Consider the following 23,563-nt stretch of genomic DNA (forward strand, 5'->3'; position numbering starts at 1 on the left):
GTAGACCTGTTTAAATAGTGATCTATACTATACCTACCATGCACTGACAGTGAGTCAGTAAAATACTGCATGACTGAGCATGAAAATTTAAAAAAGAGAATATCATTATAAAATATTTTATGAAACGTCTTTGTGTAATGAACCCTGTACATGGAGGCTTTTGTCCATTGTGGGAAGCTAAAAAAATAATTGACATTTCATGTCCATATGCATGATGCTGCAAGATAGCGTATGTAAACTATTTCTTTCTATACTGTTCAATTACTTTTGTCACCAGCTCCTACAAGTTTTTATTTGCAGTCCTTTGTTCCGATCACTGATGCCCTCTTCACTGTTTTCTATAAGTTCTGTAAATAAATGTCTACAAATATACCTTGATGTTGTCTTTTCATAATTAACCAATGTGTTTGAAAGAACCATACTGGCATTTTATGTTAAAATGCTACTTCTAGTATGGGTACACCTGCTGCAAAGGGAACATGATAACGATGGTTTACACCTTAGAAATTGTACAGCAAACTGGTGTAAACAGGGAGAATCGTAGCTTTGCAACTTTTGTATCAGTTCAGATATTACAGCAAATTTCTTATAACCATTGTTATTTGTTAACCCCTTCATTCCTGAATTCTTTGCAACCATATGCAAAATATACCCGATTAGTGGCTCCGAGGAACAAAGGGGTTAAGCTCCCAGTACTTTGGAATAATGTAATACATGGATATAGTATTCTTGATATACATTTTACATGTATACTTACATATCGAACATAATATAATTGTTTGACTAAACATTAAAATGCTCAAACTTTTCCTGTATTATTAAAAATCTATTTTTCTTTATCTCTGCCAAGTTTTTAGATTTAGTGAAATATAATTGGTAAGAAATATGAATATGCAGAGATCATCTAAAAAAGATGATTAATTCTTTGATGTCCTATGGAAAAGAGTACTGTATTGATGTTCTGAACAATCTCATGGTGTTGTAAGCAGGTTGTGATTTGGCATGCTTGTACGATCTGCACCCAGCATGTACAAAAAATCCTTTAATTGTCATGTGACATGTTTGCATATGTGGTTTTTATCTGTGAAGTCATTGTACTTGTATCCAAATGTGTTTTCTATTGTGCTTGATTTTGCTGGCCATTCTTGAATGACTTGGCAACTCAAGAAACAAATGTTCTGTGCTGTCCTTTGTAATGCGTATGCTCTCTGATGTTTTGTCATATTTCGTCATCTTTTATTTTACTCTTCTTTCCAACAACATATCTTTATATTTGTTGGAAACAAATTTATGCAAAGACAATCTTAGTAAGCTTTGCTCAACATTATTATTTTGTTTATTAAGATGATGGTGGCTTGTTCTATTTAGTAAACATTTCCCTGATGTAAATCTTTTGCAGTTAATCCACCGTCAGACTTGAATTTTACAATTATAGATGAACATACTGTTCGAATGTCATGGACAAGACCACCTGATGCAATAGAGGGGTACAAGATAACAGTGGTCCCTACAACTGGTAAGGTTTTGTTTTATAAAGTCACATGATCTCACACCACTACATTTGTTTTTGTGAAATCTGTTAAAAATGATTTTTGTGTAAGTGTTGAAATGAGGTGTGAGGATAGATGTTAACGTCCTAATTTTTACATGTAAGATTGTGCCTTGTCCTTACACAGCTCCATAGAGGCGTAGGAGGGAGAAGGATTTCCCTCTCTTGTGTGGCATGTGTTTTATGGCTTCCTGCATTGTAGCTTAAGTGCTTTGGAATACGCAAGGATTGTGCTCTAGATGCTTCTCCCTTGGAGCATCTAGGTGTGGAGGGGCAGGAAGTAGGTGAAGTGAGGACTCTACTTCCTCCTCCTATGTGCTGGCTGGCCACATTGGTGGAGTATGCTATACCTCATAAAGAGGTGTACATTTCTGCCCCTGAGGGAAAATAGGGAGTTCCTGGGAGGGTGGGCCTGCACTACCCCTGGCTGCATGATGGAGGCAGATAGCAAAATCTGGCCTCTGTGTGGCTGCGTGATGCAGGCAGACAGCAAAATCTAGCCTCTGTGTTCTGCCACCTGTTCAAGTCCTTCACTCATGGTTAATTTCTTCAGCAGTTTAGTTTCATAACAGCCCCTCTCCCAAAACACTTGAAGGCCCAATATTGCAAACTGGAATTTTCAAAGGGCCTAAGAGACTTAGGGACCCAAATCTCATTGAAAGTCATTTGAAAATCCTGGCTGCGAAACCTTATTCATTCCAGTGAGCTCTTACTCTTGTGAGTAGTCTCACTAAAGTCAGTGATACTTCTTACATCCATAAGGGTCTACAGGATTGGGCCCTGGAATCCTGCCGTTGATGTAGAAAGTTTACCCACTCTTTCATTTCCCTAGGACAGTGGTCCCCAACCTTTCTGTTGCTATAGCATATTCATGTTCACAGAAGAGTGTGGTGGGTGCCGGATGACCAGCCGCTGAAATGCCACTGAGAAGCAGCGTCATTGAGAAGCATCGCCGCCAAAATGCCTCCGAGAAGCGGCATCATCGAGAAGCATCGCTGCTGAAATGCCACTGAGAAGCGGCGATGCTTTTTGGTGTTGCCACTTCAGTGGCATTTTGGCAGCTGGTTGTCCGGCAGCTGTGCTCCTCGGTGGTGGGTTGTCTGGCGGAAGCACTCCTTTGTCAGTAGGCGGACACACATAAATGCCCCAGCGAGCATCATGGCGCCCGCAGGTACCGCCTTGGGGACCATTGCCCTAAGAAATACGTAATCTTGCATAGTTATGAGCCCTTTCAGCTCCTGTTAACTTAAATGGGAATTGAGAGCGCTATGCACTGCTCAGGAGACACTATGCAGGATTAGGTCCAAATGTTCTAGGGTTGATAGTGAATATTTATTGATGTTGATTACATTTGCAGAACTTTTTCTTAAACATGTAGCCCATTGTCAGAAATAGTTGCTGAATGACATACATTGATGGTAGATAGGTGGTGGAAGTTCTGCTACTATTAGGGTGACCAGATGTCCCATTTTTAAAGTGATAGTCCTGTTTTTTGGGACTTTTTCTTACATAGGTGCCTGTCCCATTTTTTCACAGTTGCTATTTGGTCACTCTAGCTACTATTGCTTTTAGCTGTATAGCGGGAAAGGTAATGTCCACTGTTGATAATCTTTTTAATGGTGTCTGATTCCTGGAAATCTTGTTTCAGCTGTTATTCTAGTGTAAATCAGGAGTAATTCCTAATGACCTTAGTGTAAAACTGATATGAATTCAGAATGAGATCCAGACATACTGTTTTTAACCAAAACTGACTCTATAAATGATGGGTCTCTGAATTTCCTCTGCCTTGCCCTCTAACAAGTGCAGAGGTAATGTAGAATGCTACTAAGTCCAAATGACAATATTTCTCATGCTAATTCTCCATACATGTTGGTGGCTACTCGCGGTGTAAGGCAGTTGAGAATCAGGCCCAGGGTAATACCAATTTGGAAACATGTCTCTTCTGCCTGATTTTACATATTGGAAAATTGAAAACAGTCCTCTATTAAGAATATTATAGCTTAAATAACATGAAAGTACCTTATACCAACCATGTGCTTTTTCTAGGGAAAATAGTGTGCATCTCTCTGAATTTAAAATATTAGGGCCACATCTCCTCTCATTTATACCGTGTACATAATTTGTAACTCAACTACAATCACTGGAGTTATAGCTGTGTAAAAAGAGGTTAGAATATGAGGTTAGAATATGATACGAGGTTAGAATCAGACCCACTGTATAAACTGATTTTCTGAATGACAGCTAATTTTATTGTACACATGATTGGTGTTAAAATTGATGAGTAAATGAAATGCTTTATTGGAAGCAGTTTTGTATGTCCTTTGCAACTAGGTGTTTCAGGAAGGTAAACAGCTGTTTTAAAATTTTATTTACAGCCTGTGGACAGATAGCTCTTTCTACTGTGTTTTCAGATTATGAAAAACTCATCATTATTATTACAGGGTTTAGACCCTTTGTGTTAAATGTGCTTTGTATGTTGTATTGCAGATGGACCTACTAAAGAATTTACCCTTGCACCTAGTGTTACTGATACTATATTGTCAGATCTTATACCTGATACAGAATATGTTGTGACAATAACTTCATATGATGACAGAGAAGAGAGTCTACCTGTTTTTGGCCAACTTACAAGTAAGTGCACATAAAAAAGTTAGACATAGCTGAATAAAGCAACTTAAGTGACTATTTAATATTTGGGTTATAGGAGCAAATTCTGGCTTGGTGCCAAGTGACCAAGAAAACATCATTGCATACCTATAGCCTGTCCATCTGTGGCCCATGAGCAGCCTTTTCCCCATTATGCTTTGCTTCTGGCTTTGCCACAGATTTCTCATATAATCACAAGCATGTTACTTAACCACAGTTTGCCCACCTGTAAGATGGGGATAATATTATTTACCTGATTTACATGGTGTTGCAAAGGTTAATTATTAGTTCTCACAAAACACTTCAGGATGGAAGGTATAGTGTGAGTGCAAGGAATTTGTAATTATTTATGTATTGGACTAAGTCTAATGCTGTCACATTCTGAGAGAGGCACACTACAAATCTGGTTGACATATCTCCTTCTCACCTTGTTTTTCTTGACTTTTACAAAATGTAACCTACAGCCAAGTGACAATTTCTTGTTTCCCTTCCACTAATCCTGTTTATGTTGTGGTTTGTTTAGTTCAGACAGGTGTTGCAGTGGGTCCAGAGGACAAGAAGCCTGACCAGAGTCACATAAAAAGTACGTTTTTTGTCTTCCAGCTTATGTGAAATTTTAGTGGTAACTAAGGGTTTGATCCAAAGCCCATTTTAGTCAGTGCAAAGTCTCCCAAAGGGCTTTGGATCAGATGATAAAGTCAAATCCTGTGCCTATGTTGTTTAGCAGTAAGTTTGTATTAACATGTAATCTGGCTATGTGTGTGCTGGGCTGACCAGACTCGAGGAGGGTCTAAAAATCTGCTGCCTCTCTATGGGAAAGAGGTGAAAAGCTGAGCTGAGAGCCAGGGATTTCACGCAAATAAACTCACGTCCTCTGAGTAGCCCTAAGCACATCTCAGCCCTTTAATAAATGTCTCCCTGCTGAGGACACACAGGGTTGCAGAAAAAACCTGTACTGCTGCCATGTTGGGATAAAGGTCGGGGAGGGAGAGAAGAGCAGTATCAGAATTAATTCTTCCCCAGCATCAAATTCGTCTACAACATTGTATATTGCGGGGTGTGCACTGCTGCAGGAGCTGTATGTCTCCCTTTGTAACTACTGATCACTGCGTGACAAGGTGCTCTTTAACCCCAGCCAGAGCAGGACAGTTCCATTTTGGAGCTCCCAGTTGGAAGGCCCCTGTTGAGGGTGTGCAGCTCCATTCAGGTTCTCCAAACAAAACTTACCATCAGGAGCTCAGGCTGCACATGCTCAGTGCCTCTCCAATGTCATCCCTTAGTTCCTAGGTAGAGAGAGACTGACACCACTCCGGGACAGGGGAAGAGCTGGTGTTACATTGCCACTTCTAAGGCTGGCTTCCTCCTTTAGCACATAAATAGCTTTTGGGGGCTTTGAAGTCTGGTTGGGGTGCACAGCTTTGGTAGGTCCTGTTCTGCAAATGAACCAAAGCCCAGGATTTGGCCCTCAGGGACAAATTCTTCCTACAGATACGCAGATCTCCTTTGGATATCAGTGGAAAGTTTGCACATATGCAAAGGCACATTTGGCGACAAGCAATTTGGTGTTGATTTAAATTAGACCCATTAATAATAGGTCTAATTTATAAAAGTTATAAAAAGTTAAACAGAGTTGTATGTTTTTTGCATAGATGATCAATGTGACATACAAAAACAAGTCTGTTGCTTCCAAAATCACATTTTAACACATTTTACTAATACTATATTTTATTAGTGGTTTAGTGAAGTTATTTTCCACCAAAATCATTGAATGTTTTGTTCAGTGTTTACTGTTTCTGCCCCAGTGCTTATCAATGTTATTGTAATGAATTTCTTTCAACTGTTCTCTGTTTCTGGAATATCCTCCAAGTAGATATATCACTAAAGCTAGGTGAACAGTGTCCAACGCAAGTAAGATATTTCAAATAAGGATTCTAATCTGTTTAATTTCTGTTTGGCTTGGCTTCTACTTGTTAGAGTTCTATTGTTCATTTTAAACTGCTAGCTTTTGACTATGGTATGGGGTAGTGAAAGTGTTTGACGATATTGACATATAAGTGATCTTTCATTGTTCTGTTAAGAGATTTGTGTTGTTTTTAATATGTTTCAGAGTGTTCCGTCAGTGCACTGACAGATTTAGTTTTTCTTGTGGATGGCTCGTGGAGTGTTGGGAGAAGTAACTTCAGATATATTTTGGACTTCATGGCCACTCTTGTATCAGCTTTTGACATTGGGGAAGAAAAGACACGAATTGGAGTTGTTCAGTACAGTACTGATACAAGAACTGAGTTCAACTTAAATCAATATTTCAGAAGGAATGATCTTCTTAATGCAATTAAAGGAATACCTTACAAAGGTGGCAATACAATGACAGGTACAGATTTTAGCTCTTGGATAGCATATGAAAGCTAAAAGCAATAGCTGAGGGAAAAACTTCCCCTGAAATCTGTTTGTATAGCATTTTATTTTACAGCTGAAATACTATTTAAATCCTAGTTCACTCATACCTAAGAAAAGCACAGACCATTTTGTTGTTTTTAGGTGAAGCTATTGATTATCTGATTAGGAATGCATTCACTGAATCTGCTGGAGCAAGAAAGGGCATTCCTAAAGTAGCAATTATCATTACGGATGGAAAATCTCAAGATGAAGTTGAAATTCCTGCAAGAGAGCTTCGCAACGTAGGAGTTGAAGTCTTCTCCTTGGGTATATCAGTTATTCATTAATTATGGTTACTATTTAATATTGTGGGTAAATTTAATGCTCATTAAAGTGAGGCATTAACATTCTAATAGCACTGGCTTGATTCATGCATTTTACAGGCTAGGGATGTTCAATGCATGGTACCTGAGACTGACCCTTTGGTCTCTCCTGAGCAGAGAGTCCCAGCTGTGCCAAACTGTGTGGTAGTTTTGTAACATGTCCAGATGGAGACTAGGATATGACCAACAAACTCAGTTTAACATATGACCTCATTAAGTAAAAGTCTACCGCATTAACCCACAGCTTTAATTAAGTTTTAGTAGCCTGGTTGTTAGTAATTACAGAGCTTAACCTGCATCAGCTTTATTTCAAGATGCTTTAAAACTTTAAAAATACACTTACAAAGATCTAAATGTTATACACATAATATGGTCTCATCTGTCATAACTTTTAGGAATCAAAGCAGCAGATGCAAAAGAACTGAAACTAATGGCATCTCAGCCATCCTTGAAGCATGTTTTTAATGTGGCAAATTTTGATGGAATAGTGGACATACAGAATGAAATAATCTCGCAAGTGTGCTCAGGTGTTGATGAACAGCTGGGTGAACTGGTTAGTGGAGAAGAAGGTGAGACATTTGACACAAGTTTATTGTTAACTGGAATGTACTGATATGTGTTTTTAATGTGATGGTCCATGCTTATTTTGATAGTTCCATCCATTTTATAATCTGCCATTAGAATATGGAAGACATGTTTCCAGCTGTATAGATTTAAACAGCAGAGGATTAGAACACATATGAGTGACTGGATTTAAAATATCCCACTGAAGTCCATAACTAAAAATTGTTATGTTGCCTCTAGAGTTATCAAATCCTGAGAACATAAAACTTTAGACCACATGGTGGAAAATGTGTTAAAGGGGAGAATTCACTTGAAAAGATCCACATGTGGAGGGCATGAATCATGCCCTATTGTCTCACTGGTTATTCAGGGCAAAGCAGCTTGGGTTAAGGGGCAGAAGATATGGTTTGGCAAGGATCCATGGGTAAAGACTGAAGACTGTTGAAACCAAATATTGCTCAAGCTGTCGTCTTGCACTTCTATGCCTCTTCAAGGTTCCAAAATCTTCCCCTTCTAGACAACGACAGAGCAGACTGCTCTATTTCTGTGGTTTCCTGCGGGTGCCTTTATTAATTCAAGCCTTCTGATATGTTTCCGGGAAATAGGGAAAGTTTTATTGCTGGTTTGAATGACAAGGATTCCATTGTAACTTTTACTCTTTTTTGAGGCAATATGGAGAATAGCTTTTGTTGCTGACCTTCTGCCTCATTTGGAGTCCCCCACCACTCTGCTGAGTTTATTTACATCTACATTTTTTTTAAATAACTAGAGAAAATTAGAACAAATACAACTGTATCTGTCATAAAAGTCAGTCATAAAAACAAATCAATTTTGAAAAAAAAATCTGCTTATCATTGTATTTGATCTTTTTGGATTTGTTTTTAATTTTTCAGCTGTGGAGCCTCCCTCAAACCTAGTGGCCACCCAAATCTCATCAAAATCTATTAGAGTCACTTGGGATCCATCTGCTAGCCAAATAACAGGCTACAGAGTGCAGTTCTTTCCAATGATAGCAGGCGCCAAACAACATGTGCTGAGTGTTGGTCCTCAAACAACTGCTTTAAATGTAAGAGATCTTTCTCCAGAAACAGAGTACCAGATTAATGTATATGCAATGAGAGGAATGGCAGCCAGTGAGCCAATTACAATAATGGAAAAAACACAGCCAGTCAAAGTTCAAGTGGGTAAGTTATCGATATGGTTCTGATATTGTAGCTCTTTTTCATACCTCTAAATGTCTCTCTTAATAAAAGACCTTCACTTACTGGAAGACATAGTTTTAGTTAATGGAATTAGTTTAACCAAAGACCATCATCGTTTAGTGTTTATAAGTGATGAGTCAGCTGATTAGAAAAGCTGCAATAAAAGTGCCATGACTATTGGCTTTTATATTGGTAATTTTTCTCTTTACAGAATGCTCCCGTGGTGTGGATGTAAAAGCTGATATTGTGCTTTTAGTGGATGGCTCCTACAGCATTGGTATCGCCAATTTTGTTAAAGTAAGAGCCTTTTTGGAAGTGTTAGTTAAAAGCTTTGAGATTTCACCTCAAAAAGTACAAATAAGTCTTGTCCAGTACAGCAGGGATCCCTATACGGAGTTTTATTTGAACAGATACAACAAAATTGAAGATATAATTCAGGCTATTAACACCTTCCCCTACAGAGGTGGATCTACAAACACAGGCAAAGCGATGACCTATGTGAGGGAGAAAGTATTTGTTATCAACAGAGGATCACGGCCAAATGTACCAAAGGTCATGATTCTTATTACTGATGGAAAATCGTCAGATGCCTTTAAAGAGCCAGCCATAAAATTGAGGGAATCAGATGTAGAGATATTTGCAGTTGGTGTTAAGGATGCAGTACGTACAGAATTGGAAGCAATTGCTTCACCCCCTGCTGAAACCCATGTGTACACAGTGGAAGATTTTGATGCTTTCCAAAGAATATCTTTTGAACTTACACAGTCTGTCTGCCTACGAATTGAGCAGGAACTGGCTGCTATAAGGAAGAAAAGTAAGTAATTATCAATACTTAGAGAAATTTTTTAAAAAATCAATGAAAATACTCTGAGCCAAATTTGATTCTCAGTTACATTTATTTAACCCCCTTGTTGTCAATGAAAATGTCCAGGTATGAATGAGGGCACAATCTGTTCATCTGTTTTTAGCTAAAGTGATACAATCAAAACATAAAATAACTCTAAATAATTAGCTAAGTGGACTCGATTCTTCACTTCATTACACCATTGGTTTCCATGCAGGAATTCAGGGGGCGGCATTTTGTGTGCTCCCCACAGGGCACGCGGGAGCTTCTAGTTCCGCTCCCATCACGCCGCTGAAGAAGGACCCTCCGCTGAAATGCCGCAGGCGACAGCGGCAGTCATTGAGCTGCTCAATTGCCTGCCGCTGTTTTCTGCGACACGTCGGCAGAAAGTCCTTCTTCGGTGGCGCGATGGGAGCAGAACTGGAAGCTCCTGTGCGCCCCGTGGGGAGTGCACAAAATGCCTCCCCCTGAATCCTGGCGCCCTAGGCGACCACCTAGGGTCACCTAATGGAAACGTCAGCCCTGCTTCCATGGAACAATGCTGATTTAAAGTAATTTAAGATTCGACTGGTCATTTTAAACTTACTAAAAACACTGGGGAAAAACAATTATTTTGTGAATGGTAAAGAAGAAAATTAACTGGGAAATATGTCCCCCCTGCAAGTGTTTAAGATGACATTAAAGCTGGAGGACCAGATTTACACTGATGTAAATATGGAATTACTTCAGATGACTTTCAGCGACTTTGCTTTTACAAAGGAGTCATAGAAGTTAAAATATGTCCTCATGAGTAAAAAATTACTTGCCATTGTCACTGTAAATTCTTCTGCGGTTATATTTAAAAGAGTTTAGAAAGTCACCAACTTCACAAATTTCAGGGTAAGAGTGAGAAATCCTTCATGACATTAACCTGGCTCACAGCATTCAAAAATGTGAAGGAATTTTTCATCTGCTGCTACATCCTGTACAATCCTATACAATTTTTGTATTTAAAAGGGACATTGAAGTTGGATAAGCCCAAAATTTGAAAACCCCAGCCTCTTTAAAAATAAGCCTTTGTTTCAGAAAACCTTTCGGAAACTTTTATGTTGGAGGGCTCAAACACTTGACATCCCCACTGGTAGGCTAGCTAAGCCAGCCAAAACTATCTGAGGACTTCAGGTTTATGTTTGTGCCTCAGGCCATTTCCATTACTCCCCTTTCTGGATCCGTTCTTGTAAGAGTGTTGAAATTCTGTTAATTTCATTTATGTGCTAGTGCTCCAGTAAATTGAGCATGCACTGTTGTCCCTGAGGGAACATGAGAAAGAAAGAACTCAGATTGATTCTCAGATTCCACCTTAAGTTTTCAGGGCTGGCAGTAACAAATGACAACTTTTTAATTGAACATAGGACACTTGAGGTGGAAAACATTGAGTTGGTATTTCTACTCATTGTCATATTGTTTAAGACAACTCAGAGATCATCATAGAATTTTATGCATTCATGAGTGAGAATGACAAATGAGCATAGATGCATATCAAGAAAATATTTATTGAATCAAAGAAATCAACTGACTACAGGAAATATTTTTGAGTGATTTTAAAGGGGTTTTTAAGTGTTTTATTGTAATGTGTGGCTTTTTTTTTAACAGGTTATTTACCTGCCCGTAATTTGGCATTTTCTGAGGTAACATCTGACAGTTTCAAAGTGAATTGGTCTCCAGCTGGATCTGAGGTTTTGTCCTATCTTATTAAATATAAAGTAGCTGCTGGTGGAGAAGAATTCCTTGTTTCAGTGCCAGCTTCAAGCACTAGCTCAGTTCTCACTCATTTACTCCCTGAAACTCTTTATTCAGTCAGTGTGATTGCAGAGTATGAAGATGGTGATGGTCCTTCCTTGGAAGGGGAAGAAACGACTTTTGAAGGTACCTTTCCTATTATGCTCAGCCAGAAATATGTTATGTATTCAAGTAACAATCTGCTTTATTGATAGAACTTGTGTATGTGGAATACCAAGCTAATGCTGAGAGATGGCACTGGTATGTGGGATGAGAATGGGAATTACTGTTTCCCAATGCCTTGACTAAGGGTACGTATACACTACCCATTGGATGGCAGATAGTGATCAATCCGTTGGGGATTGATTTATCGCATCTAGTGTAGATGCGATAAATCTATCCCCAATTGCTCTGCCATCAACTCCTGTACTCCACCGTGGTGAGAGGTGGAAGCGGAGTTGACAGGGGAGCGGCGTCAGTCGACCCTGTGCCGTGAGGATGTGAGGTAAGTTGACCTAAGATATGTCAGCTTCAGCTATGCTATTCTCATAGCTGAAGTTGCGTATCTTAGATCAATTCCCCTCAGTGTAGATCAGGCCTTTAGGTCTAAAATTCCAATAAAGGACAACTATTAGATTTAAGAGTGTGTTTTATTTCCTTGAAGTTTGCTGGATACTGTATTTTCTTGGAGGTTCAGAGGCACCTTTTCCAGTAGAGTTGGTAGTATCAATAAATTAAATAACAAAAAATGTATAATGTGAACACACGCTAGTTAAGGCTCCGATCCAGCAAATTCCTTAGGACTATTCACATGCTTAAAGTTAAGCATATACTTAAGTGGTTTGCTGCATCTAGGTCTTTTAATTTGTGTTTATAGAAAAAAAGGTTATATGGATAGAATAAAGAACTCTGTTCCCCAGATGGGAACTCCTTAATAGCAGGACTTAATGGGCCTGACACTATAGATATTAGACTACCATGGGAGTTTTCTGTGAGTACCGTCTGCAAGATCACGCCTATTTTAAGGGGTAACATTACAGTTAATTTATTTTTTTTACCTCTATGGTTAGTTATTCAATTCAATCTAAGCTAGCTAGGCTATTAAGCTGTACTTCTTACTTTCCATATTCCTAGTTCACCCTATAATCTTTGACCTTTGTATTCCAAAAGATTCTGGTGAACTACATGAACAAAGGAAATAGCATGAAAAGCTATTCTGTTGATGTATTTTCCTTAGTATTGATTAAAATATGTGTTTATTTATAAAATGGCTTGGATTGAGGGAACAATCCAGTTTGGACAATTTTGGCCCAGATCCTCAAATGTATTTAGACACCTAACCTACTTTCAGATGAATGGGAGTTGAGGATCTGGACTTTCATCCTGTATGTGTTGGTATACACAATCTCACTGTAACTGTACAGGCCATAATGTTTTAACCACATGCAACTCTCCCTTAGGAAACCATCTGCTTCAAATGGCTGCTGGGCTGATACTATCCACAGTTCATAAATCATAGAAATGTAGGGCTGAAATGTGAAGAACTAGGCGAACAGCAGCTTTAACAAAAAATTCAGACATGTCAGAAATACACTCCATATTGTGACTGATAGTGCATTTTAAAATGTTTGTCATTTTGATCTGATAAAATCCTGCCATTTTTGAGACGCCACTAATGCCATGTAAATGCCAATAATTCTGCAGGCTGAGTTGCCAGCAGCTTGGGTTGAACAACTGGTTTCTTGATAGCTGATTTGGGCTTTAGGCAGCTACAGAGTTTAAATCCTATTCTGTATTTATGATCAATTGAAAAAATAAGGTGTTTTTTAAGGAAGTGTTTTTTGTTCAACTTTCAAACTTTAATTTAATAACCAAGACCAATATTCCTGGTATACTGATGTTCAAATGATCTTTGTTGAGGAAGTTTACCTTGATGTGATTAGTGAACACTCAAGAGCAAATGTTGTCCTCAAATGCATGTGAATAAACTCCCGCTGACTGCTGGGCAACGATGATATAATTTGGCCCAAGGTATGTGGCAAAGGATTAAATTCTGCCCTGTTCCATCTATCCAATCCAGCTGAATGTCTCAACTGAAGCCATAATTTTTGTCAAGGAGCAGGCTAGGTTAAAAAGCAGGCCTTAGTTTTTATTATCTTCCAGGATAACAAGTGATTTTCTCTTTTGAGGGGAACAGCCTAATTCATAAATATTTTAAATAGTCAATAAATGAAAATTTCATATAAATGCTGAGCATTTAGCTTATAGAGCTCCAATATTTTCAATATTTTTCCTGATTACTACATTAGATGGCTTTTCAAAATCTGGTATATGCATATGTATAGTCAAGTGCATCTGACACTTATCCATGATTGAGGATGGCACAGAAGTAAATACTCACAATCAGTGAAATGTGTGCAAACCCTCCCCCCCAAAAAACCCTTTATTAAGCAACTTGTTGTTTTAAGAAACTGCTTGAGAGTATACACAAATGTACTGAGTACAGCTCTACTGTACCTTTATTAGAAGGCTTAAACAGCTACTTTGGCAGATCTTTGAGTGGTTACATAAATCAGCAAGCATTGGTGCAGTTTAAATTGTAGCTCTGGATCTAAATTTTCAAAAGCAACTCATAATTTTGGTGGCCTGACTTGATAAAACCTTAAGAACGGCCATACTGCATCAGACCAATGGTCCGTCTATGCCAATATCCTGTCTTTCGACTGCGGATAGCACCAGATGCTTTGGAGGGAATGAACAGAACAAGGCAATTTACTGAGAGATCCATCCCCTGTTTTCTAGTCCCCTTCTGGCAGTCAGAGGCAGGTATGCATTAAAGGGGCCTGATTTTCAGAAAGTGCTGTGTACCAGTTCTCTGAAACACCAAGACCTTATAAGGTGTCTCAGATTGGTCATCCAATATTAGAAGCATAGAAAAATAACTAGTCACTTTTTGAAAATGTAGGCCCTGGTCTTGGTAAGTGGAATGAAGTAATGCAGTTGGTTCTCTGAAGACAAATGTGTGCAAATTATATTTGTGTTTGTTTGCAGTTAAAGGGGCTCCTCGAAACTTAATGATAACAGATGAAACTACTGATAGCTTTAAGGTTGGCTGGACGCCCGCTCCAGGAAATGTTCTGAGGTATAGGGTTGAATACAGGCCAGTGACTGGAAGAGAGAGAAAACATGTAACTGTCCCAGCAAATGAAAGATCAACTACGCTACTGAACTTGACTCCCGATACAAGATATGAAGTTTATGTTATTCCTGAGTATCAGTCTGGGCCTGGAAATTCATTGAATGGATATGCAAAAACTGAAGAAGGTTTGTATTAAATAACAGGCTTGTAGTGTGGCTTGAAAAGAAGGTTGTGCACATTGATATATTCTTTATTTTCAGTATGTGTAACTTGGATGTTTCTTTCTCTTTTTTCATGTTACAGCAAGATGAATGGGGTGTTTTAGAATCACACAAGTTTAATTGAGAAACAATTTAATGTAACAACATCCCAAATTCTAATCAAGAACCTTTGGATTTCGTCTTTTGTATACAGTCTTGAATCTGTAACTCCTAAACGTGTTGATGTGCCTTGGGCGAAATGCCCACATATACGTCAGGCAAAGAAAAAAAGACTTCTGAATTGTCTGCTACAAAAACATTTCAATTTGAAAGGTTAAAACTCAAACGAAGTATATAAGCCTAAAAAAGCCTATATATAAAAATAAGCCTAAAAATTGTTCATGTAATATCACTGTAGGTGACACATCTTTATCTACTTTCAGCAAGTTGCTTATTTAGGGACTAATCCAGCATCCATTAAAATTAGCGATAATCTTTACATTGATTCAATAACTGTTGGATTGGGCTCTTAATGTTTACGCAACATTAAAATGTTACAAAAATAAAGACCAAAGTTTGATTGCTAAATGGAAACTGTGGGCAGGAGCAGGGGGAAGGAGGAGACCCCTACATTAGCCCTCTCTCTCACCCTCACTGCACAGCAAGCAGGAGGCTCCAAGGAGCAGCTCCAAGGCAGAGGGCAGGAGCAGGACATGGCAGTGGGGAAAGGACAGCTGAACTGCCGACAATTGGTAGCCTGCAAGGCAGCTGCCGCACAGGGAACTTAGGGGAGCGGGGAGCTGATGCGGGGCTTTCAGTCCACCCTGGTTCTGAGCCCCCACCAGCTAGCTCCAATGGGCTGTTTTTCCTACAAGCAATGGACAAAGCAGGCAGCTGCCAAATGACGCTATAAGGGAGCATTGCGCAACTTTAAATGAGCATGTTCTCTAATTGATCAGCAACGTAACAATGAAACAACATTAACCGAGACAACTTTAAGTGAGGAGTTACTGTATTGTGGAAGTCAGTATTTTTGAGTGGTACTTAAAGTGTCTCATAGGGTCATTGGACTTTTCCATTGGGAACCATGTGTGCTTCTGTGCCTATGCACAAATGGTTACCACAAAAATAATTTTTCACTGTTACCTCACATTTTCATTGTTTTTATAAATTTTGTGCATCAACATGAAAGTTATTTTAATGTAGTTTCTATTCCATATAATATACATACCAATAAAAGATGTGCATAGTGACTTACAGAAGCAAATAGTTCTTCCTTGTCTCTCTGTTTTTTTCTTTCTGTTTTTTGTTTGTTTTTGTTTTGTTTTTTGTTACTGATAGTCTTAGACCTGATTCCGTAGGGACCTATTCCGTAGGGGCCCAAGTGATTTGGTGGATCAGTTCCAGAGTGCTCAGCAAATTCCAGTATTGGGTCTTGAGTATTTGTAGTAGAAAGTGAGAACTGAGAGTTCACAGGCTACACCCTAATGGACATCTGTGTCCATGGGAAATGGGCAAAAAAGAGTTATCATGGTACGAAAAGCTGGACTATATTGTGGATGTTTATTACATCATGGTAATTTCAAAAACACTTAAAAATATCAAAAACACTAATTTGCCTCAGGGAATAACTTCTTGTGAAGTTATATTTAAAAAATTCCCTTCAGGTCTTAGATCAACCCTCTGGGCTGAATCCTGGAATTTGCTGAGCAGTCTGGAACTGATCCAGCAAATCACTTAAGTGTGTATGCTCTCTCTCTTATAATGATCTGAAAAGAAAGAAGGAAATTAGGCTTGTTTCATGATGTGCTTTCAATATCTTTTAACATGTATAGTCCTAGGGACTCCAAGAAATTTGAGAGTTTCTGATGCTACAACATCCACAATGAAGTTATCTTGGAGTGCAGCACCTGGAAAAGTACAGCGGTACCTTGTAACATATACTCCAGTGGCTGGAGGTGAAACCAAGGAGGTAACCATAAGGGGTGATACTACCACTACAGTGCTGAGAGATTTAGAACACGGCACCAGATATGCCCTGTCCGTGACTGCCTTGTATGCATCTGGAGCAGGCGACGCTCTCTCTGGGCAAGGGGAAACACCTGAAGGTAATTATTTTTAGATAGTATATAATCATTCATTTATTTGGTTACATTTTAGGTGCTTTAAATTGCACCATGTTCCTTAAGTTTCTACAGAAGTAAAACTCTGAATAAAAAATATGCCTAAGAACCTCCCTTCTTCCCTTCGTGACCATTCTTGTAAATCAAGCACAGTTGCCATCCCTCTACTCACAGCACAAGGACTATCTAAGGCTAGCATCCACCAGAGGACAGGAAGGGGTGGGGAATGTTCACTGGACAGGGGGATCCCACTATGCCTCCTAAAAAAGTGTGTTGCATTGGTAATATATCCTCTGGGTTCCTGGAAGCTTTGGATTAAGTCAGCCTTAGTGACTCGCACAACTGGGGCTGTGCGCCTCCAAACCAACCTCAGTATAGGTGTCTGCCTTACAGGATACAGCTGGCTGTGAACTTGGGAACAATTTGGAGATAGATCATTTTTATTATCTTGGTGTTAAAAAGTCTTGTCTGATTGAAAATATGAGCAGAGCTTTAACCTGCATTAGCAGCAAAGAGTCCTATGACACCTTATAGACTAACAGACATTTTGGAGCATGAGCTTTCATGGGTGAATACCCACTTTGTTGGATGCATCCGACGAAGTGGGTATTCACCCACAAAAGCTCATGCTCCAAAACGTCTATTAGTTTATAAGGTGCCACAGGACTCTTTGCTGCTTTTACAGATCCAGACTAACACGGCTACCCCTCTGATACTTAACCTGTATTGAAACTCTGGTTGGAAATGACATTTACTCTAAATGTAAGACATCCAGGATCACATAAAATGAGCAACATATAGCCTATGCAGAGGGAGAATGGAATACAGCTGTTTGTGACCAATAAGAGCTAGAGCCTGGAAATGAAAGCTAACAGAACACTGGCAGGAATAAGCAGGAGCCATAGGTTTCCTTATATGGACAGTAGGATGATGTCTCTCTGCCTTGCTGTGGTGAATTTTCCAGGTGTATATGTTGCTACTTGCTGTCTGAACATTCTCATTGTCATCCAATATTTGTCAATGTGTAGGACAACTTTGCCACTAGGCTATGAAAGGAACCGTGGCTATATTCTGTGCTGGTCAGAGGTGTATCTTGATGCCCCTAGGAGGTAAAATAACAGCAAATGAATGTAGTTCACAACCAAAAGATAAACTAAAAAGGAATTGTTAATCTCATCCTGGAATATGTTAAGGCAGTGGTCCCCAACCTTTTCCGGGTGGCAGGCGCTGGATGACGAGCCACTGAGGACCGTGGCCGGCGGACAGTCATCCGCTGAGAAATGGCACCGTCAAGAGGCGTTGCTGCCGAAAAGCTGCTGAAAATCAGCAGCATTTTGGCACTGCTACCTCTTCATGACGCCGCTTTTCTGCAGCATTTCGGCAGATGCTTTTCTGCCGGCCAGTACGTGGGCGCACATAGATGCCCTGGCAGGTGCCATGGTGCCTGTGGGCACAGCCTTGGGGACTCCTGTGTTAAGAGCTTGCTTCTGATTTACATGTGGTCCCTTTTATACTGTGAGAGCAGTATGAAGGGCTCTTAAGGCAGATGAAAATAGGGCCCTGAAACAAGGCACTTCCCAGAAATGCTGCGAGATAAGGTTCCAAATACTGAGAGGAGTATGAAATACACAGCAGAAACCAAAATATAAACTACATAGTCACCAGAAGATTAAAGTTTAATTTCAGAAGTAAAAGGGGGAGAAGGAGTTTAGATTACCGTTGTGTTTGTATATCACCTAGCAACAAAGGGCCTCAATTCTGAGTCAGGCTTTTGTACGCTACTGCAATGTAAATGAATAAGGATAAGAGGAATATGAAAAAGAAACTGGTTGTGGTTTGGAATTTAAGCATTTCAGATTGATAAATGGGACTTATCTCAAGGGTGGTTTTATATAAAAGCACCCAGCCCAGATTTTAAGATCACCTTTTTGCCAGCGCAGGAACAAAAGGGAAGGAGTAAATATGACTAATGTAATAAATCTCACTAACATAATAAAAGAATGGGTGTTTTTGTGTGCTCCATTCATACTGGAGCCCATTGAGAAGCTTAAGTGATTTGCAGTTCAGGAGTGCTCAGCAAATTCCAGAATTGACCCCTGAGTTGGTGTAGTAGAAAGTGAGAATTTAGAGTCCACAGGCTACATCGTAACAGACATGTGTGCCCAAGGGAGCACGTTATCATGATGGTACTAAAAGCTTTACTATATCATGAATGTTCAAAAGTGATTCATCAAAATTAAGTATTTTATCATAGTAATTTCAAAAACACTTTCAATGTCTTTTCACATGTATAGCCCGAGGAAGTCCAAGAAATCTGAGAGTTTCTGATGCTACAACATCCACAATGAAGTTATCTTGGAGTGCAGCACCTGGCAAAGTAGAGCGGTACCGTATAACGTATACTCCAGTGGCTGGAGGTGATACCAAGGAGGTAACCACAAGGGGTGATACTACCACTACAGTGCTGAGAGATTTAGAACAAGGCACCAGATATGCCCTGTCCGTGACTGCCTTGTATGCATCTGGAGCAGGAGATGCTCTTCCTGGGCAAGGAGAAACACTTGAAGGTAATTATTTATAGATATTACATAATCATTCGTTTATTTGGTTACATTTTAGGTGCTTTAAATTGCACCACGTTCCTGAAGTTTCTACAGAAGTGAAAATATGCGTCATGCCTACGTGCACTACTGCAATGCAAATGAATAAGGATAAGAAGAATATGAAAAAGAAACTGCTTGTGGTTTAGAATTTAAGAATTTCAAATTGATAAACGGGCCTTATCTCAGGGTGGTTTCATATAAAAGACCAAGTCCAGATTTTAAGATCACTGTTTTGCCAGTGCAGGAACAAAAGGAAAAGAGTAAATGTGTCTAATGTAATAAAGATCTATATGGACTGGCATCGGGCAGGTGCTCACTGAACGGTACTGTATTTTATTTAAAATAGTAAATTGGAAATTTGAAGATATTTAGAAAAAAACCTCTCCAGGTAAAGAAGATTAGAATAAGAGCACAACAATTTTAGATATAAATGAAAGTATCTTTTGGAGCTAAGACTAGAAGTGCCCTTAAAATTAGGTCATGTTACTCATGAATTTAAGATGAACATGGTAGGATTTAGCTGAAATATTACATAAGTCACATCAACTTCTGAAATGAGGTGAAAATGTAACTAGTGGCATACTTGGATGGCGTGTCTATCTGCTTTGTGCAAATATTGGCACAGACATTAACTCCTGGATAAATCAATGCCAGTCCCTGCGTCCGGCACCCCACCATCAAAATAAATAAAGTCTTTGCTATCTGGGTTTAATGTTAGGAAAAGTGTTTCAGATTTGTTTTTTCCTGTGATCATTACAAAGAAATAAACTGGTTAGTCCAAGGAGGGAAGGTTGAGAAATAATAAGAAAAATAAATAAGCCAATTGAGAAAAGGTAAAGCTAATGAAACAAGGGCGGATAAAACAATCTATAAGTGTATCTCCTGCTCTTGTTTAGTCATGATGGATGGAAACAAAAGGAAAAAATCCAAACTTTCCTGTGATTCCATGGAATTCTGATGAATAGGCAATAGAGCCCTTTGGGTACATCTGTACTGGAATAAAAGACCCACTGTTGGCCTGGGTAAACTCAGTTGGGCTCGCAGGTCTCAAGCTGTGGGGCTAAAATTGTCACCACCTCATGGGATCCCAGAATTTGAGCTCCAGCCCGAGCCTAAATGTTTACAAAGGGGCTTTGCAGTCCTGCATCCGGAGGCCCACTAGCTTAAGTCAGGTGATCTTGGCCAGCCGCGGGTGTTTGGTTGCTGTGTAGACATAGTGACTTAAGGCAACATCTTCTTTTTCTTGAGGTCTCTCCAAAGTATATTGTTGCATTTACTAATCCCACTTCCCTATTCTTTCACATCCATCCTTTTCCTCCCCATTGCAACATGTAAATGTTCTACAGTGTGTTGAGCCTTGTGGGACAGGCTTGTCCTTTCTAGGAGTCTCCCTCAGGAAGAAATACCTCCAAAACATTCAATTGCTGTGGTACTTGTAGTCCTTGTTTACCATTTGGATCTTTTCCTGTTTTCCCTTCCCTTCCCTTTTATCTTTCCCAGGACTTGGTCTGCACTTGTCCAATCTTTTCTTCACTAAAAAAATTGAGGTGCAAAGTTTTCCATAGAACTCCAGCTAATCTCAGCTATGTAAAATGTTTGCATAGCTATCTGATCCAGCCCAAGGATAAACACATTCCAGAGGCCCGGTGTTTTATAAACTGTTCAAAGATGGTCGAGAAGGAAGAATTTAGCAGATGAGAAATTAGAAATGGAGGGCAATATTCCATACTATGAAAGTTATTCCTGTGTAGGGGACATGGGTTTCTTCCTAACTGTTCTGTTGGGGATGGGGTGGGGAGGTGTCTTCCCCCACCCCATGGAATAAGCAGGGTTTTTTTTTGTTGCCCTTTGGTACTGCAGTCCATTGACATGCTTACATGATTTGCTGGATCAGTTCAAGAGTGCTCAGCAAATTCCAGGATTTAGTTCTGAGTCTTTGTAGTGGGAGGTCAGAACTTAGAGTCTACAGACTGCATCCTTACAGACATGTGTGACCATGGGAGATGGGACAGGGAGCATGTTATCATGATGGTACCAAAAGCTTTACTATATCATGGATGTTCAATAGAGTTTTATCAAAATTAAGTATTATATCATGGTAGTTTCAAAAATACTTTAAAAATATCCCAAAACACTAATTTACCGTAGGGAATAACTTCTTGTGAACTTGTATTTAAAAAATTCCTTTCAAGTCTTAGATCAACGCTCTGGGATGGATCCTGGAGTTTGCTGAGCAGTCTGGGACTGATGCAGCAAATCACTTAAGCATGTATACTATCTCTCTTATAATGATCTGAAAAGAAAGAAAGAAATGAGGCTTGTTTCATGATATACTTTCAATATCTTTTCACATGTATAGCCCGAGGAAGTCCAAGAAATTTGAGAGTTTCTGATGCTACAACATCCACAATGAAGTTATCTTGGAGTGCAGCACCTGGAAAAGTACAGCGGTACCGTATAACGTATACTCCAGTGGCCGGAGGTGAAGCCAAGGAGGTAACCATAAGGGGTGATACTACCACTACAGTGCTGAGAGATTTAGAACAAGGCACCAGATATACCCTGTCCGTGACTGCCTTGTATGCATCTGGAGCAGGGGATGCTCTTCCTGGGCAAGGAGAAACACTTGAAGGTAATTATTTTTAGATAGTATATAATCATTCATTTATTTGGTTACATTTTAGGTTCCTTTATTGCACCACATTCCTGAAGTTTCTACAGAGTGAAAATATGAGTCCTGCCTGTGTGCACTACTGGAATGTAAATGAATACAGATAAGAAGAGTATGAAAAAAATCTGGTTGTGGTTTAGAATTTAAGAATTTCAAATTGATAAATGGACCTTATCTCAGGGGTGGTTTTGTAGGGGACAACCTTGGTTCGAGTGATCATGAGCTAATTCAATTCAAACTAGATGGAAGGATAAACAAAAATAGATCTGGGACTAGGGTTTTTGATTTCAAAAGGGCTAACTTTAAAGAATTAAGGAAATTAGTTAGGGAAGTGGATTGGACTGAAGAACTTGTGGATCTAAATGCGGAAGAGGCCTGGAATTACTTTAAGTCTCAGCTGTAGAAACTATCAGAAGCCTGCATCCCAAGAAAGGGAAAAAAACCATAGGCAGGAGTTGTAGACCAAGCTGGATGAGCAAGCACCTCAGAGAGGTGATTAAGAAAAAGCAGAAAGCCTACAAGGAGTGGAAGAAGGGTGGGATTAGCAAGGATAGCTATCTTAGTGAGATCAGAACATGTAGGGATAAAGTGAGAAAGGCTAAAAGCCAAGTAGAGTTGAACCTTGCAAAGGGAATTAAAACCAATAGTAAAAGGTTCTATAGCCATATAAATAAGAAGAAAACAAAGAAAGAAGAAGTGGGACTGCTACACACTGAGGATGGAAAGGAAGTTAAGGATAACCTAGGCATGGCTCAATATCTAAATAAGTACTTTGCCTCAGTCTTTAATAAGGCTAATGGGGAGCTTAGGGGAGATGGAAGGATGACAAACGGGAATGAGGATATGGGGGTGGATATTACCACATCTGAGGTAGAAGCCATACTTGAACACTTAATGGGACAAAATCGGAGGGCCCGGACAATCTTCATCCGAGAATATTAAAGGAACTGGCGCATGAAATTGCAAGCCCGTTAGTGAGAATTTTTAATGAATCAGTAAACTCAGGGGTTGTACTGTACGACTGGAGAATTGCTAACGTAGTTCCTATCTTTAAGAAAGGGAGAACGAGTGATCCGGGTAACTATAGGCCTGTTAGTTTGACATCTGTAGTATGTAAGGTCTTGGAAAAAATTTTGAAGGAGAAAGTAGTTAAGGACATTGAGGTCAATGGTAATTGGGACAAAGTACAACATGGTTTTACTAAAGGTAGATCGTGCCAAACCAACCTGATCTCCTTCTTTGAGAAGGTGACAGACTATTTAGACAAAGGAAATGCAGTAGACCTAATTTACCTCGATTTCAGTAAGGCGTTTGACACGGTTCTACATGCGGAATTATTAGTCAAATTGGAAAAGATGGGGATCAATATGAGAATTGAAAGGTGGATAAGGAACTGGTTAAAGGGGAGACTACAACGGGTCGTACTGAAGGATGAACTGTCAGGCTGGAAGGAGGTTACTAGTGGAGTTCCTCAAGGATCGGTTCTGGGACCAATCTTATTTAAC

General features: G+C 39.4%; 1 protein-coding gene across 1 annotated transcript in view; it reads left to right on the forward strand.

Moving 5' to 3' along the window:
• COL12A1 (collagen type XII alpha 1 chain) overlaps positions 1 to 23,563 on the forward strand; it is a 138,649-nt gene that overhangs the window by 13,397 nt on the left and 101,689 nt on the right. Inside the window, 13 exon segments of the mRNA XM_050950508.1 lie at positions 1,400 to 1,516; positions 4,037 to 4,180; positions 4,719 to 4,778; positions 6,303 to 6,566; positions 6,734 to 6,898; positions 7,350 to 7,523; positions 8,412 to 8,702; positions 8,932 to 9,534; positions 11,197 to 11,469; positions 14,374 to 14,646; positions 16,497 to 16,769; positions 19,079 to 19,351; positions 21,747 to 22,019. Coding sequence (XP_050806465.1) covers positions 1,400 to 1,516; positions 4,037 to 4,180; positions 4,719 to 4,778; positions 6,303 to 6,566; positions 6,734 to 6,898; positions 7,350 to 7,523; positions 8,412 to 8,702; positions 8,932 to 9,534; positions 11,197 to 11,469; positions 14,374 to 14,646; positions 16,497 to 16,769; positions 19,079 to 19,351; positions 21,747 to 22,019 — 3,183 coding nt within the window.

This window comes from Gopherus flavomarginatus, chromosome 4 (assembly GCF_025201925.1).
Source record: "Gopherus flavomarginatus isolate rGopFla2 chromosome 4, rGopFla2.mat.asm, whole genome shotgun sequence".
NCBI lineage: Eukaryota > Metazoa > Chordata > Testudines > Testudinidae > Gopherus > Gopherus flavomarginatus.